At 38.0% G+C, this 13000-nt stretch overlaps 2 protein-coding genes across 8 annotated transcripts in view; one reads left to right on the forward strand and one right to left on the reverse strand.

Moving 5' to 3' along the window:
• Positions 1-13000, reverse strand: part of PEX2 (peroxisomal biogenesis factor 2) — a 754438-nt gene that overhangs the window by 563262 nt on the left and 178176 nt on the right. The gene's annotated exons all lie outside the window — the stretch shown is intronic.
• The window catches only part of ZFHX4 (zinc finger homeobox 4), a 202357-nt gene that overhangs the window by 162568 nt on the left and 26789 nt on the right, over positions 1-13000 (forward strand). For all 5 annotated transcript variants that reach the window (XM_002710646.4, XM_070075243.1, XM_051843852.2 and 2 more), the window contains exon 6: positions 11813-11929. In XM_002710646.4, coding sequence (XP_002710692.2) covers positions 11813-11929 — 117 coding nt within the window. The remainder of the gene's footprint in view (positions 1-11812; positions 11930-13000) is intronic.

The raw sequence follows: 13000 nt of genomic DNA on the forward strand, positions 1-13000 counted from the left end.
TGGGTCATATGGAAGATCTATTTTTAATTTTCTGATGAATCTTCATATTGTATTCCATAATGGTTATATTGGTTTATATTCCCACCAATACTGTATTATGGTATCATTTTTGTCACATTCTTGCCATCAGTTTTTTTTTTTTTTTTGGATGATAGTCATTATGACTGGAGTGAGATGATATCTCACTGAATTCACATTTCCTTTATGGCTAGTGATCTAGAGCAGTTTTTCATGTGTCTGTTGGCCATTTGTAGTTCGTTCTTTGAAAAATGCCTGTTCATGTCTTTTGCCCATTTCTTAACTGGATTGTTTGCTTTGCTGTTGTTGAGTGTCTTAAATTCCTTACATATTCTGGGTATTAATCTTTTCAGATGCCTACTTTCCAAATATTTTCTCCCATTGTGTTGGTTGCTGCTTCACTGTTTTGAGGTTTTGCTTTGCTGTTCAGTATTTTCTTAGCTTGATGTAATTCCATTTATCTATTTCTCTCTTGTTTTTCTGGAATCTTATCCACAAAGCCTTTGATATGTCAATGTCTTGAAGAATTTCCCATAGGTTTTCTTCAAGTAATTTAATGGTTTCAGTTCTTAGGTTTATATTCTTAATCCATTGTGAGCTGTTTTTGTATAGGGTGTAAAATAGGATCTTTTTTCACACTTACGCATATGGAGATCCAGTTTTCCCAACACCATTTGTTAAAGACACTGTTCTTTCTCCTGGGAATAACTTTAGCTCATTTTTCAAAAATTAGTTAGTTATAGATGTGTAGAGTAATTTATGGGGTTTCTATTTGGTTCCATTTGTCCACATGTCTATTTTTGTGCCAGTACCTGGCTTTTTTGATTACAGTAGCCATGTAGTATGTCTTGAAATCTGGTATTGTGATTCCTCAGGCTTTGTTTTTATTGTTTAAGATTGCTATGTCTATTCAAGATCTCTTGTCTTTCCATATGAACTTTAGGATTATTTTTTCTAGATCTGAGAAGAATGTCATTGGTATTTTGAGTGGGGTCATATTGAATCTGTAAATTATTTTGAGTATGGACATATTGATGATATTAATACATCCAACTCATGAAAATGGAAGACTTTTACATTTTTTGTGTATCGTCTTCTATTTCTTTCATTGATTTTTCATAATTTTCATGTAGAGATCTTTCATATTCTTGGTTAAATTTTGTGCAAGGTATTTAAAATTTTTGTAGCAACTGTGAATGAGACTGATCTTACAAGTTCTTTCTCAGCCAGAGCATTGTTGGTATATATGAATGCTACTGATTTTTATGTGTTGATTTTATATCCTATCTTGAGTTCCAATAGTCTTTTGGTTACCCTGTCTAAAGAATCATGTCATCTGTAAACAGGGATAATTTGACTACTTCCTTTTCCATCTGTATCTCTTGATTTCTCTGTCTTGTCTGGTGGCTCTAGCTAAAACTTGTAGAACTATATTGACTAATAGTGGTGACAGTGGGCATTTCTGTTTGGTTCTGGATCTTTGTAGAAATACTTCCAGTTTTTTCCCATTCAATAAAATCCTATCTGGGCTTGTCATATATTGTCTTAATTGTGTTTAGATATGTTCTTTCTATACCAAAACTTTAAAAAAAAATACCATAAAAGGATGTTGTATTTATCAAATGCTTTCTCTGCAACTATTGAGAAAACCATATGGTTTTTATTCTCCATTTCATTTATGTGATGGAATCCTGTTTATTGCTATAAACTGTTCATTGACTTACATACATTAAACCACCCCTGCATTGCTGGGGCTGGGATAAATCCCATTTGGTCTGAGTGGATGATCTTTTAGATGTGTTGTTGGATTTGATTAGCTAGTATTTTGTTCAGGATTTTTGCATTTATGTTTTTCAGGGCTATTGATCTCTACTTCCCTTTTTTGTTTTATCTTTTTCTGATTTTGGAATTGAGGTAATATTGGCCTCATAGAAAGAATTTAGAAGAATTCTCTCCTTTTCTGTTGTTTTCAATAGTTTAAGAAAAATTGGGATAAGTTCTTTAAAGATGTGGCATAATTCTGCAGTGAAGTCATCAAGTCCTGGATTTTTTTTTGGGGGGGGGAGGCTCTTTGTTACTGATTGGATCTCAGCCTTGTTTATTGGTCTATTCAGGATTTCTGTGTTTTCAGGTCTCAGTTTTGGTTAATTTTATGTGTCCAGAAATCTATTTCTTACAGATTTTCCAATTTTTAAAAAAGATTTATTGAGTTATATGAAAGGCAGAGTTAGAGAGAGTCAAAGACAGAGAGAGAGAGAGAGAGAGAGAGAGAAGAGGAGAGAGAGAGAGATCGATCTTCCATCCACTGGTTCACTCCTCAAATGGCTGCTATGGCCAGAGCTGGGCCGATCCAAAGCCAGGAGCCAGGAGCTTCTTCCAGGTCTCCCATACGGGTGCAGAGGCTCAAGTATTTGTGCCATCTTTCATTGCTTTTTCCTAGGCCATAGCAGAGAGATGAATTGGAAGTGGAGCAGATGGAACTTGAACCAGCGCCCATATGGGATGCTGACACTTCAGGTGGCAGCTTTACCCACTATGCCACAGTGCTGGCCCCAGATTTTTCAATTTTTTGGCATGTAGCTGTTTGTAATAATTCCTGATGATTGGTTTTATTTCTGGGATGTCAGTTTTGACCTAGTTATCCCATTCCTGGAAATATACCTGAAGGAAATGAAATCAGCATACGAATGAGTTATCTATACTCCCATGTTTATAAGCAGCTCCACTCACAATAGCTAAGATATAGAATCAACCTAGACATCCATCATCTGATGAACAGATAAAGAAAATGTGGAATATATATATAAAATGTAATACTACTCAGCCTTAAAAAAGAATGAAATCCTGATTTTTGCACCAAAATGAATGCAATTGCCAATAATTATGACTAGTGAAATAAGCCATACCCCCAAAAGACAAATATGCCATGTTTTCACTTATTTGTGATAGTTAATATATAGACTTTAAAAATTAATTTATATAAGTAGAATTGACATCTTTGGATTTATTGTTTATGGCCCTTTTCTATATTTCTGCTAAAGAGTGGTTTTTCTTTTTACTTGTTGAATTCCAGTAGACCATTAAGCCTTTGACTGTAAAGTAAATTAAAAATGTTATCACAAAAATTGAAAAGGAGAGATAGGAAGGGGGAGGAACAGAGTGAAGAAGGGAAGTATCATTAAGTTCTTATAATTGTATCTGTGAACTGCATTAAATTTATTTTCTTTATGTTAACATACTAAATCACAAGCAAGCAATTTTTACATTGTGATAAATGTGACGAAGGAAATAAAAAAGTAAAGGTTCTCAAAATGCAGTCCCCTTAGATGTAACATCGGTTCAACCTAGGAACCTATAAGTATACAAATTCTTGGGCACCATGCCAAGCCCAGTGAATCAGAAGCACTGGAAATGGGATCCAGTAATCTGTGGTTAACAAGCCCTGCCCGTGATAGTAATTCCTGCTAAAGTCCGAGGGCTCCAGCTGTGTGGCAGGTAAAGAGCTACTTGAGAAGCTGTGGACAGAGAAGTTCTCTGAGGAAATGTCAGATGAGCTAAGTCCTGAATAATGAGAAACCAATTATGTAAAGAGTCTAGAGAAAGGTATTCCCAACAAAGTTGGGAATTCTACATTCTAAGGAAGAGAAAGAAAGCTAACATTGAGAAAAATTAGTGAGTGAAGAGTCAAAGAGCCAGAGATTTAGTCAGAACTGTGGGCAAGGGACTAATCATTTCAGCCAAAGTAATGAGGTGATACGTTATTCTAAATAAAGTAGTAAGCTATAACAGACTTCAAGCAAGAGAATGGTTTACTTTTATTTAGTTTTGCAGAATAAATTACAGGAAGACTTTACTTTTTTTAAAAATTTATTTATTTTTTTGACAGGCAGAGTAGACAGTGAGACAGAGACAGAGAGAAAGGTCTTCCTTTACCATTGGTTCACCCTCCAATGGCTGCAGCAGCCGGTACCATTAGTTCACCCTCCAATGGCTGCAGCAGCCAGTGCGCTGCAGCTGGCACACCACGCTGATCCGAAGCCAGGAGCCAGGTGCTTCTCCTGGTCTCCCATGCAGGTGCAGAGCCCAAGGACTTGGGCCATACCTCCACTGCACTCTCGGGCCACAGCAGAGAGCTGGACTGGAAGAGGAGCAACCGGGACAGAATCCGGCGCCCTGACCAGGACTAGAACCCGGTGTGCCAGCACCGCAGGCAGAGGATTATCCTATTGAGCTGTGGTGCCAGCCAAGACTTTACTTTTGTAAATCTTACCTAGTTATGAGAGAATTCAGGAATAAAGATAGGAGATTAAGGATAACAGCAGTAGAAATGTAAAGAAGTAGGTTAATTATTGCTGATGGATAAGATGCATATGAAATGAAACAAGAAAAGTTAAAGCGGATTCTTCATTGAGGTGGCTGGTGACACTGTTAACCATAATGATAAGAGAAAAATGGAGTGAGGTCTGTTTTAAGGGGGTTGGAGGGGAGGAATGAGCTTTGCTTTGGGCATATGGTCTAATATGCCTCTTAGACATTCAATTGGAGCTATAAAATTTAAATCCATGCTCCTGGATGAGATATCTAGGAAAATAACTTAGAGGGTTTGCACCAATGTTGGATACACTTACTTATGTGTTTAATGGAGGAAACCCCAACCACAGTGAACAAGAGAGAATTTTTAGAGAGGTATGAAACTATTATAATCTGATGCAATGAAATCAGGGAACTTTACATTTTTTAAGAAGGGGGTGCTGGTGCTGTGGCATAGCGGGTAAAGCTGCCATCTGAAAAGTTGGCATCCCATATGGGCACCTGTTCAAGTCCTGTTTGCTTTACTTCTGATCCAGCTCTCTGCTTTAGCCTGGGAAAGCAGTAGAGATGGCCCAGGTCCTTGGGCCTCTGCACCCATGTGGGAGACCTGGAGGAAACTACTGGTTCCTGGCTTTGGATTGGCTCAGCTCTAGCCATTGTGGCCAACTGGGGAGGGAACCAGTGGATAGAAGACTTTTTTCTCTCTCTCTCTCTCCCTTTTTCTCTCTCTGAGTAACTCTGATATTCAAATAAATAAATAATTCCTTTTAAAAAAGAAAGAAGAATAACATCTTTTGAGTAAAGGAAGTTAAGTAAGATTCAGAGGAGTGACCATTGAATTTCACAGCACAGAACTCATTGGTGACTTTTAGAAGAGCAGCTGATGTGAATAGAAATCATACTGGCAAAGGTTAATAATGGATGTAATTTAGTAGAGACAGAAAATGCAGCAAACAAACATAAAAGACCCAAACCAGACCACCCAAATAAACAAAATACCTGTTTTAAATTTTATTGAGGGATTTAGAAAAATGGATTCTATATTATTCCTTTTTTCCTCCAATATTGCTTTCTAAATTTAATCTCATGTCCCAACTATTATATATTATCTGCCTACTATATGAGGGGTCTTCAAAAAGTTCATGGAAAATGTGTATTATGAAATAATCATGTATGGATTTCAAAAATTCTTTGCACAAAAATAAACTTACCTTTTAATTCAATTTCCCAAACGTTTTGAAATAGTCTCATATTTTAAACATTGTTCCAGGTGCTTTCTTGTAAAAAATGAGTAAGATAATCATGATTTGCAGAAAAATTTATCAATTATAGAACAGATAATTTCAGATAATACAGATAATTTCCACATATAATGGTAAGTTGTTTGACATCAATGCACAGGGAAGAGAAAAAAAAAACTTATCCAGAAAAATTAATGCTCAATGTTTAGCACATACTTTTTGAATAAGAAAACAACTAGTAGTATTAGTAATAATAACAGATATTATTTATTTTTGTTTTTATGTATGTGAGAGAATGACAGAGAGAGACATGCAAAGAGAGAAAGCACTCCCATCTGCTGGTTCATTCCTCCAAATACCCACGATGGTCAGGGATGGGCCAGGGATGGGTTGGAGCTAGACCAAGGCAGAAGCCAGGAGCTAGGAGCCAGGAGTCAGAAGCTAGGAATACAATACAGGTCTCCCATGTAAGTGGCAGGAACTGAATTAATCCATCACTGTTGCCTCCCACAGTCTGTATTGGTGGAAAGCTGGAGTGAGGAACTAAAGGTAGGAATGGAATCCAGGTACTTCAGTTTCAGACGCGAGTATCTCAACCTTTAGGCTATTTTTTCTACAGATATCTTTTTTCAGTGTTTGTTTTCTGCTAGGCTCTATGCTGACAAATTTTTACACATTATCTCTTAATAATAAACATATGAGGAATGCATTATTAACTCCATTTTTACGGATGTTGAAACTGATATTCTTTAATCTGGGCTTGAAGGAAAAGTGGGAGTTCTAGAGGAAAGAGAAGTTGTTCTAGATGAGATAAAAGTGTGACAATATGTACAGGGAGGGAAAGAGCAATAAAAATGCTTGACCGTTTCTTGAACAGTGGTTACAAAATATGACCTGGGCAAGGACTGTCGGCATCATTTGGGAAATTGTTAGCAATACATATTTTCAAACCTCACTCTAGACTTACTAAATCTGAAACTTGAAAGGTAAGACCCAGCAAAGTGTGTTTTTTTTTTTTTTTTTTTTTTTTTTTTTTTTTTTTGACAGGCAGAGTGGACAGTGAGAGAGAGAGACAGAGAGAGAAAGGTCTTCCTTTGCCGTTGGTTCACCCTCCAATGGCCGCCGCTGCAGCCGGCGCACCGCGCTGATCCTGGCAGGAGCCAGGAGCCAGGTGCTTTTCCTGGTCTCCCATGGGGTGCAGGGCCCAAGCACCTGGGCCATCCTCCACTGCACTCCCTGGCCATAGCAGAGAGCTGGCCTGGAAGAGGGGCAACCGGGACAGAATCCGGCGCCCCAACCGGGACTAGAACCCGGTGTGCCGGCGCCGCAAGGTGGAGGATTAGCCTATTGAGCCACGGCGCCGGCTCAAAGTGTGTTTTAATAAGTCTCCCAGGACACTTGAATGTGAGGAGACTGTTCTTAAGTATTAAATGCTAGGTAAGAAGTACAGTAAGGACCAGACTGGAGTAGTACACAAAGACCAGGTTCCTTGGAAGTATTTTTCCCACACTGATGCACTGATGATTGCGCTTTTTTTTTTTTTTTTTTTTTTTGGTAAATGATTGGAGGCATATAACTAGATTATATGGTGGATAGATTTGAGTTGAGAAGGACTGAACTTGAAAAAGATGGAGGAGTCCAGGAAAGAATTCTCACAAGCATGGTGTCTTTAAATTTTTTAAATGAATTTCTTTTTTAATCATTTGAAAAAGACACAGAGAGAGAGAGAGAGAGAGAGACAGAGACAGAGACAGAGACAGAGACAGAGAGGCAGAGAGAGATTGAATATCTCCCATCTGCTGGTTTACTCCCCAAATACCCAAAACATCCAGGGCTGGAACAGGCCAACCACAGGAGCTAGGAACTCAATATGGGTTTCCTACATTGTTGGTAGGGACACAACTACCTGAGCCCTTACCTGCTGCCTCTCAAAGTACTCATTGGCAGGAAACTGCAACTGGAAGTGTAGCTGGAACTTGAACCCAGGCACTCTGATAGGGAATGTGGACATCTGAGGTGGCGTCCTAACTGATGCAAATACAGATTCTCAATGTATAAAACTAACTGTGTTTAAGTCATTATCTACTGCAGTGCTTTTTTAGAAGACTCAGAAGAGGGGGAACTAAACCGAACTGTGTCATAAAACAATGGGAAACAGCATGTTGACTGATACTTAGATAGGAGAGATTTAATTGAATAAATTTGCTCATAAATTGTATAATTTTATAGGATAAATTAATAGTGGTCTTCCAACTTTTTTATTATTTAAATGAAAATACCCTGAAATACTCATTCAAAAACTTGTCTTAAATATAGTTAATGTGTATGTAGAATACCTATTAAAATTTTAGGCCTATTAAAAATGCTGGGATGAAGTTGGCATTGTGGCACAGTGAATTAAGCCACAGCCTGCAACAACTGGCAGTTCCAACTGCTCCATTTTTGATCCAGCTCCTTGCTGATGTTTGCTGGAAAGAGCAGAAGGTGGCCTAAGTGCTTGGGCCCTTGCCACCAATGTGGGTGCCACTGCAGCCATGTGGGGTACTGAAACAATGAGTGGAAAATCTCTCTCTCTCTCTCTCTGTAACCTTGCCTTTCATAAAAATAAATACATATTTTTAAAAATGCTGAGGCAAGTTAATTATACTATACTTCTGTAATATAAGACTATGGTATTTTGTCATCTTTTTTCAAAAAAACAAATGTATTATTTGTCTAAAAATTTATACATTTTAGTGAACCTTAATTTTAAACTCAAGTACATACATATAAAGTTTAACCTACAAATAGATTTTATATTTTATATATTCCATGAAACAAAATACTAATTAAAAATATGTATGCTGTGAATACAATAGTATTATGAAAGGTCATATGTTTTAAATAGCATGTCATGTATTAATGAGGAGATTTATTGATGAAAACAGCAATCACTTTAGTATCTTTATTTTAGAATTATATTTCCCTCAATTTTCTCTAAAGTGTCCCTTAATACATTTAATCTTTTACACACACACATACACACACACACATCCTATATAACATATTTTATTTTACAACTGAGGGAATGTGGTGCTTGAAAATTAGGATGTAGGCTCTCCCAAATCCTAAGCTACAGGTTTTCTAAAGTGGTTTCTCCATATTAATACTGGTGACTCTAAAGTCTATTCATATAAGGAATGTTAAATTTATTTCTAAAACTCTTTGAGAATGAAAATGACCTTTTATTCTGACTTAAATGAAACTTTATGGTGTGTATAAGTTACCTTGTGATAATGTTTTTGCATGATTAGAAATTTGCAAAGTTCTTACGGCTCCAAAGAGCCTACCTGTAATAAACAGCTTTCGCCTTCTAAACCACAAAACAGCTCTGAATTGCTTGAGCATTAGAGCTAATTGCCTGCTTACTTCAAAGGAAGAAACCGAAAAGAGAAAGCAGAAAAAAAGTCATAGAAGCTGGAGCATTGCAGGGAAATCCACCTCTAAAGGTTATGAGTTGTGGCTTGGAGGAGCTGGGCAAAGTTATGGCCTCAGCACTGCTGTTTGCGATTAAGTTGATGGGGAGAGTCTATCCCACAGTATTTCCCTGCTGCTGACACAGCCTCTTTGTTCACATTCAGATTTCTCAAACTGTTGCCAGGGTCAGGCTGAGGTCAGACACCACAGTGATGTATAGAAGAACATGTCTGGGAATTTCTCTCACACTTAAAACACATACCAGAAAATGAAGACGAGGACCCTGCAAAAATCTGTCTGATGAGACCCAGATTATACTGTAGCTTTTCTTTTAGTGCCTTCATAATTTTCTTTTTCTTCTCCCGACACACAATGTTTTATTAATGCGGGTTGCGATAGCCCTTACAATTTTATGTCCCCTCAAGATAAGGACACTCAGTAGCACTCTGACACTTCATTTCCCAGCCCGGGGGGAAAGGCCCAGTAAATTTACTCCAAGAAGTCCTGCATCCCTCCCTAGGATGAGCTGAGAAGTAATTTCCATTGGCTGTTGCAGGTTGCCGGCCTGACACTGGATATCACGCCACGTGTGTGGACTTGGCAGGATGCAGCCCCATCCAGTCATGATCTTGGCCTTCCAGCCTCCCCAACCTAACTCGGCCATTGTACCCACCAGGCTTGCTTCATGCATGCAGCAGGAAGTCATGTTTCATCAGTGATTATCACTGATGTGTGAACCAGGCCAAGAGCTGGAAGTGCTGATCCTTTCTCTACTTAAAGTAAAATTTCTATGGGCATTTGCCTGAAAAGGAGGCTACCTTCAGAGCCTCAGATGGTTGGCTCCCTCAACAAGGGTTCCTTTCTGTTCCCTACAAAATGTTTTCTTTTTAAATGTTTATTTATTTTCATCTACTTGAAAGAGAGAAGAGAGACAGAGAAACAGAGAGAGACAGAGATTCTCCATGTGCTGTTTCACTCTCCAGATACCCACAACAGCCAAGGCTGTGCCAGTAGAAGCCGTGAGAGTCTGGAAGTACAACAGGGTCTCCCATGTAGGTGGCAGGAGCCCAAACATTTGAGCCATCGCTTGCTGCCTCCCAGGATGCATAACCAGGAAGCTGCGTTGGAAGCAGAATAGCTGGGACTCAAATCACTACTCCAATATAGAATGCAGGCATCCTGAGTCATGGCTTAACCTACTGGGCCGCAAGTTCTGCCCCTCCCTTCTGCTTTTGAGCAGAGGGAAAGTGCAGCAATGGGATAAATGGATTTGTATGATGCCTTTGAGGGCTCACAGCTGAAACAAACTCTTATTATGAATTTATTAAATGTCCTTTAGCTTTTTGGAGTTTCCTATGGAGCCCAGAACTGTCCCCCTCTGTTGTTTTCCTGCTCACACAGTTGTAGAGCATGGCTGACAAGTGAGGCACTAAATAGAATTTTTTTTTTTTTTGTGCTCAGCTGCTACATATGACAGTGGATATTTCATTCTGCTGTCAGAATGTTATTAATAAAACATGGGGTGTGGAGAGGGCCACGATTTCCCCTTTCAATCACTATAGCATTTGCAATGAAAATTTTATTCAGTGTGTAATTTTCAGTTAATGCTTGACACTTAAAATGTCCGTAGCAGCGTTTTGTATGGTTATTGAAGGGTTAATTGTATCATGTTCTCTGCATAAAAGCTCTGCTTATCAAAAGCAAATAGAAGAGTGTATGCAAATGTGTGTCGATGACCTTTTGCCTTTCCAGGGTTAATTTATATGGTCATTAAAGATTTTATGAAATTGAGCAGCCTGGTGCTTCAAATCCCATTTTACCTTCTTCTCCTAATTTATGTAATTCCTACCTGAACTGGGGAATATGATTTTTATTTTTTTGTGCTGCAATGAAAACAGCATGGCATGCTGTGGGGAGTTGTGAGCCTGGCTATCTGGCATTACTCAGATTGCTAAAAATTCATTAAAATGTGACATCAGCACAGTGAGAGACAAATGATCGCAGGATGAAAGAGAACAGTGGGCCTTTCACGGATTAGTGCTACACAGCCCCAGCATAGAGGCTAACTGCATAAACAGATTAATCCACTAGCAGTGGCATAGCTAAGATTTACAGAATAATTAAATAGGGTTGAGTTACTATGAGGATTTTCATGTAATCTAGCTGGTGTGAACCCGTGAATGAGGTGTGGGATGACGTGGTTGTCATAGAAGTATACCTTTTCTGTACTATGCTCTGTATAGCTCCCCCTATAGAAATGAAATCCCCAGTGTAACTCAAGTTTTGAGATCTTCTTCCAAAAAAATTTCAGAGAATTCCTCTTAGGTCTAGGACTTGAAGGAGAAGTAACACCTGTCTTACATTTAACTTGTTCTCACAGTATTTCACTAAGTATTTTTTTCAGACTCCAGTTAGTCCTGACACCTCTTCAAGTCCACGGAGCCAATGGATCTAAGTTGTTACAAGCTTCCATTATTAAAATTACAGAATTGCCTTACAGCCAACCTGTAAATATTTTTCAGCTTTAACTGTACTAAAAATGATTTATTTTACCACAGTATATGAACATGCTCTGAATGAATACAAAAGGAATTGCTTTTGATAAAAATTCGCATTGGTATAGACAGCATGTTCTAATACAGACTTTTGCATAAACCTACATGCTCTTCTAAGCGGGAATGTCTGCAGATTATTCATAAATAAAGCATTTAAGTGGCCACCTATTCTATTTCAGCGTGCATTTTGGGGGGTTTCAATTCTATTGACTGGTCTTCCTTTCTTAACAGAAGAACAAAGTGAGGAGGCAGAAGGCGCTATTAAACCTTCAGCAGTGGCTGAGGATGACGAAAAAGACACAAGTGAGAGAGACAATAGTGAAGGCAAGAACTCTAATAAAGACTCTGGTAAGATGCTGGACTCTTTCACCTTTCATATCTCTATACCCATTCCTTGCAATCAACCTTTCCTTCACTCCCCCTGTCCAGCCCCAAAGCTTATTAAAAGCTTTTATTCATTTTAAACTGTCTGAACATTCCCACTACTATTCATTTCATGTGCATTTTGCATGTGATTTCTATCAGTAGCCTCCCATTGACCTATTTTTAATCATAACCATCTGACAGAATAGATGTGGATAAGTTGAAGAATATTACAGGACGACCAGCGAGATTATTTTTTAATCAAATCAGTTTGTGTGCTTGTAATTTTTTAAGCGCCTTTCATTAATCTTAGCTATACTTGTGATTCCTCTGATGGCATATTAATTTTTCATAAGCACTGGATTAGATATCACTTGAATTTTGTCATTCAATCATTTGATCATATGTACCCCCCAAACCATGTAACCCTAAAACTAAATACTATTTTTCCTTGCTTTTTTTAAAATTTATAACTTACACTCAGGAATTTGCCCTTTTTAAGGGCATCTATTTGAGGCATTTCAAACAAAATCCAGCAAAAAAAGTTTACAGATGATTCAGCCTAAGAAAGAGGAAATATCATTGAAAAGGGATTAGGTGCTGGGTAATTTTGATCTTCTAGAATAGACAAATCCCAGTAATGAAAGCTACTGTCTTTGAAAACAAACCTTCGTGTCATGACATTTACTTGTGCACAAACAAACCCTAGGCCAGCATCTGGTGTGGATACCTAAGGCTTTTTCAGTGTTTGATTTGGCAAATATATGACTTCATCCATGCTTTGTATGTATGAGATGGAAATCTATGGTCACAATGAATATTACATTGGCTACTTTTGCTGCACGCTATACCTAGTTTTATTATGTTGGAGTCATTGAAGCAGAAGAAGTGCTGAAACGGGTTCAAGCCTATTAGTTTCAGGTAGTCATCTATCTTTCTTTTCCTTGAATTTCAGTGACAGCTGCATATAAAGAAGCTTGTACTCACTATAATGATATTGGGTTGTATGAAAATATCATTTTTACATGCAAGTTTTTTTAAACCTAGATTATTCCA

Source organism: Oryctolagus cuniculus, chromosome 6 (assembly GCF_964237555.1).
Source record: "Oryctolagus cuniculus chromosome 6, mOryCun1.1, whole genome shotgun sequence".
NCBI classification, from domain to species: Eukaryota; Metazoa; Chordata; class Mammalia; order Lagomorpha; family Leporidae; genus Oryctolagus; species Oryctolagus cuniculus.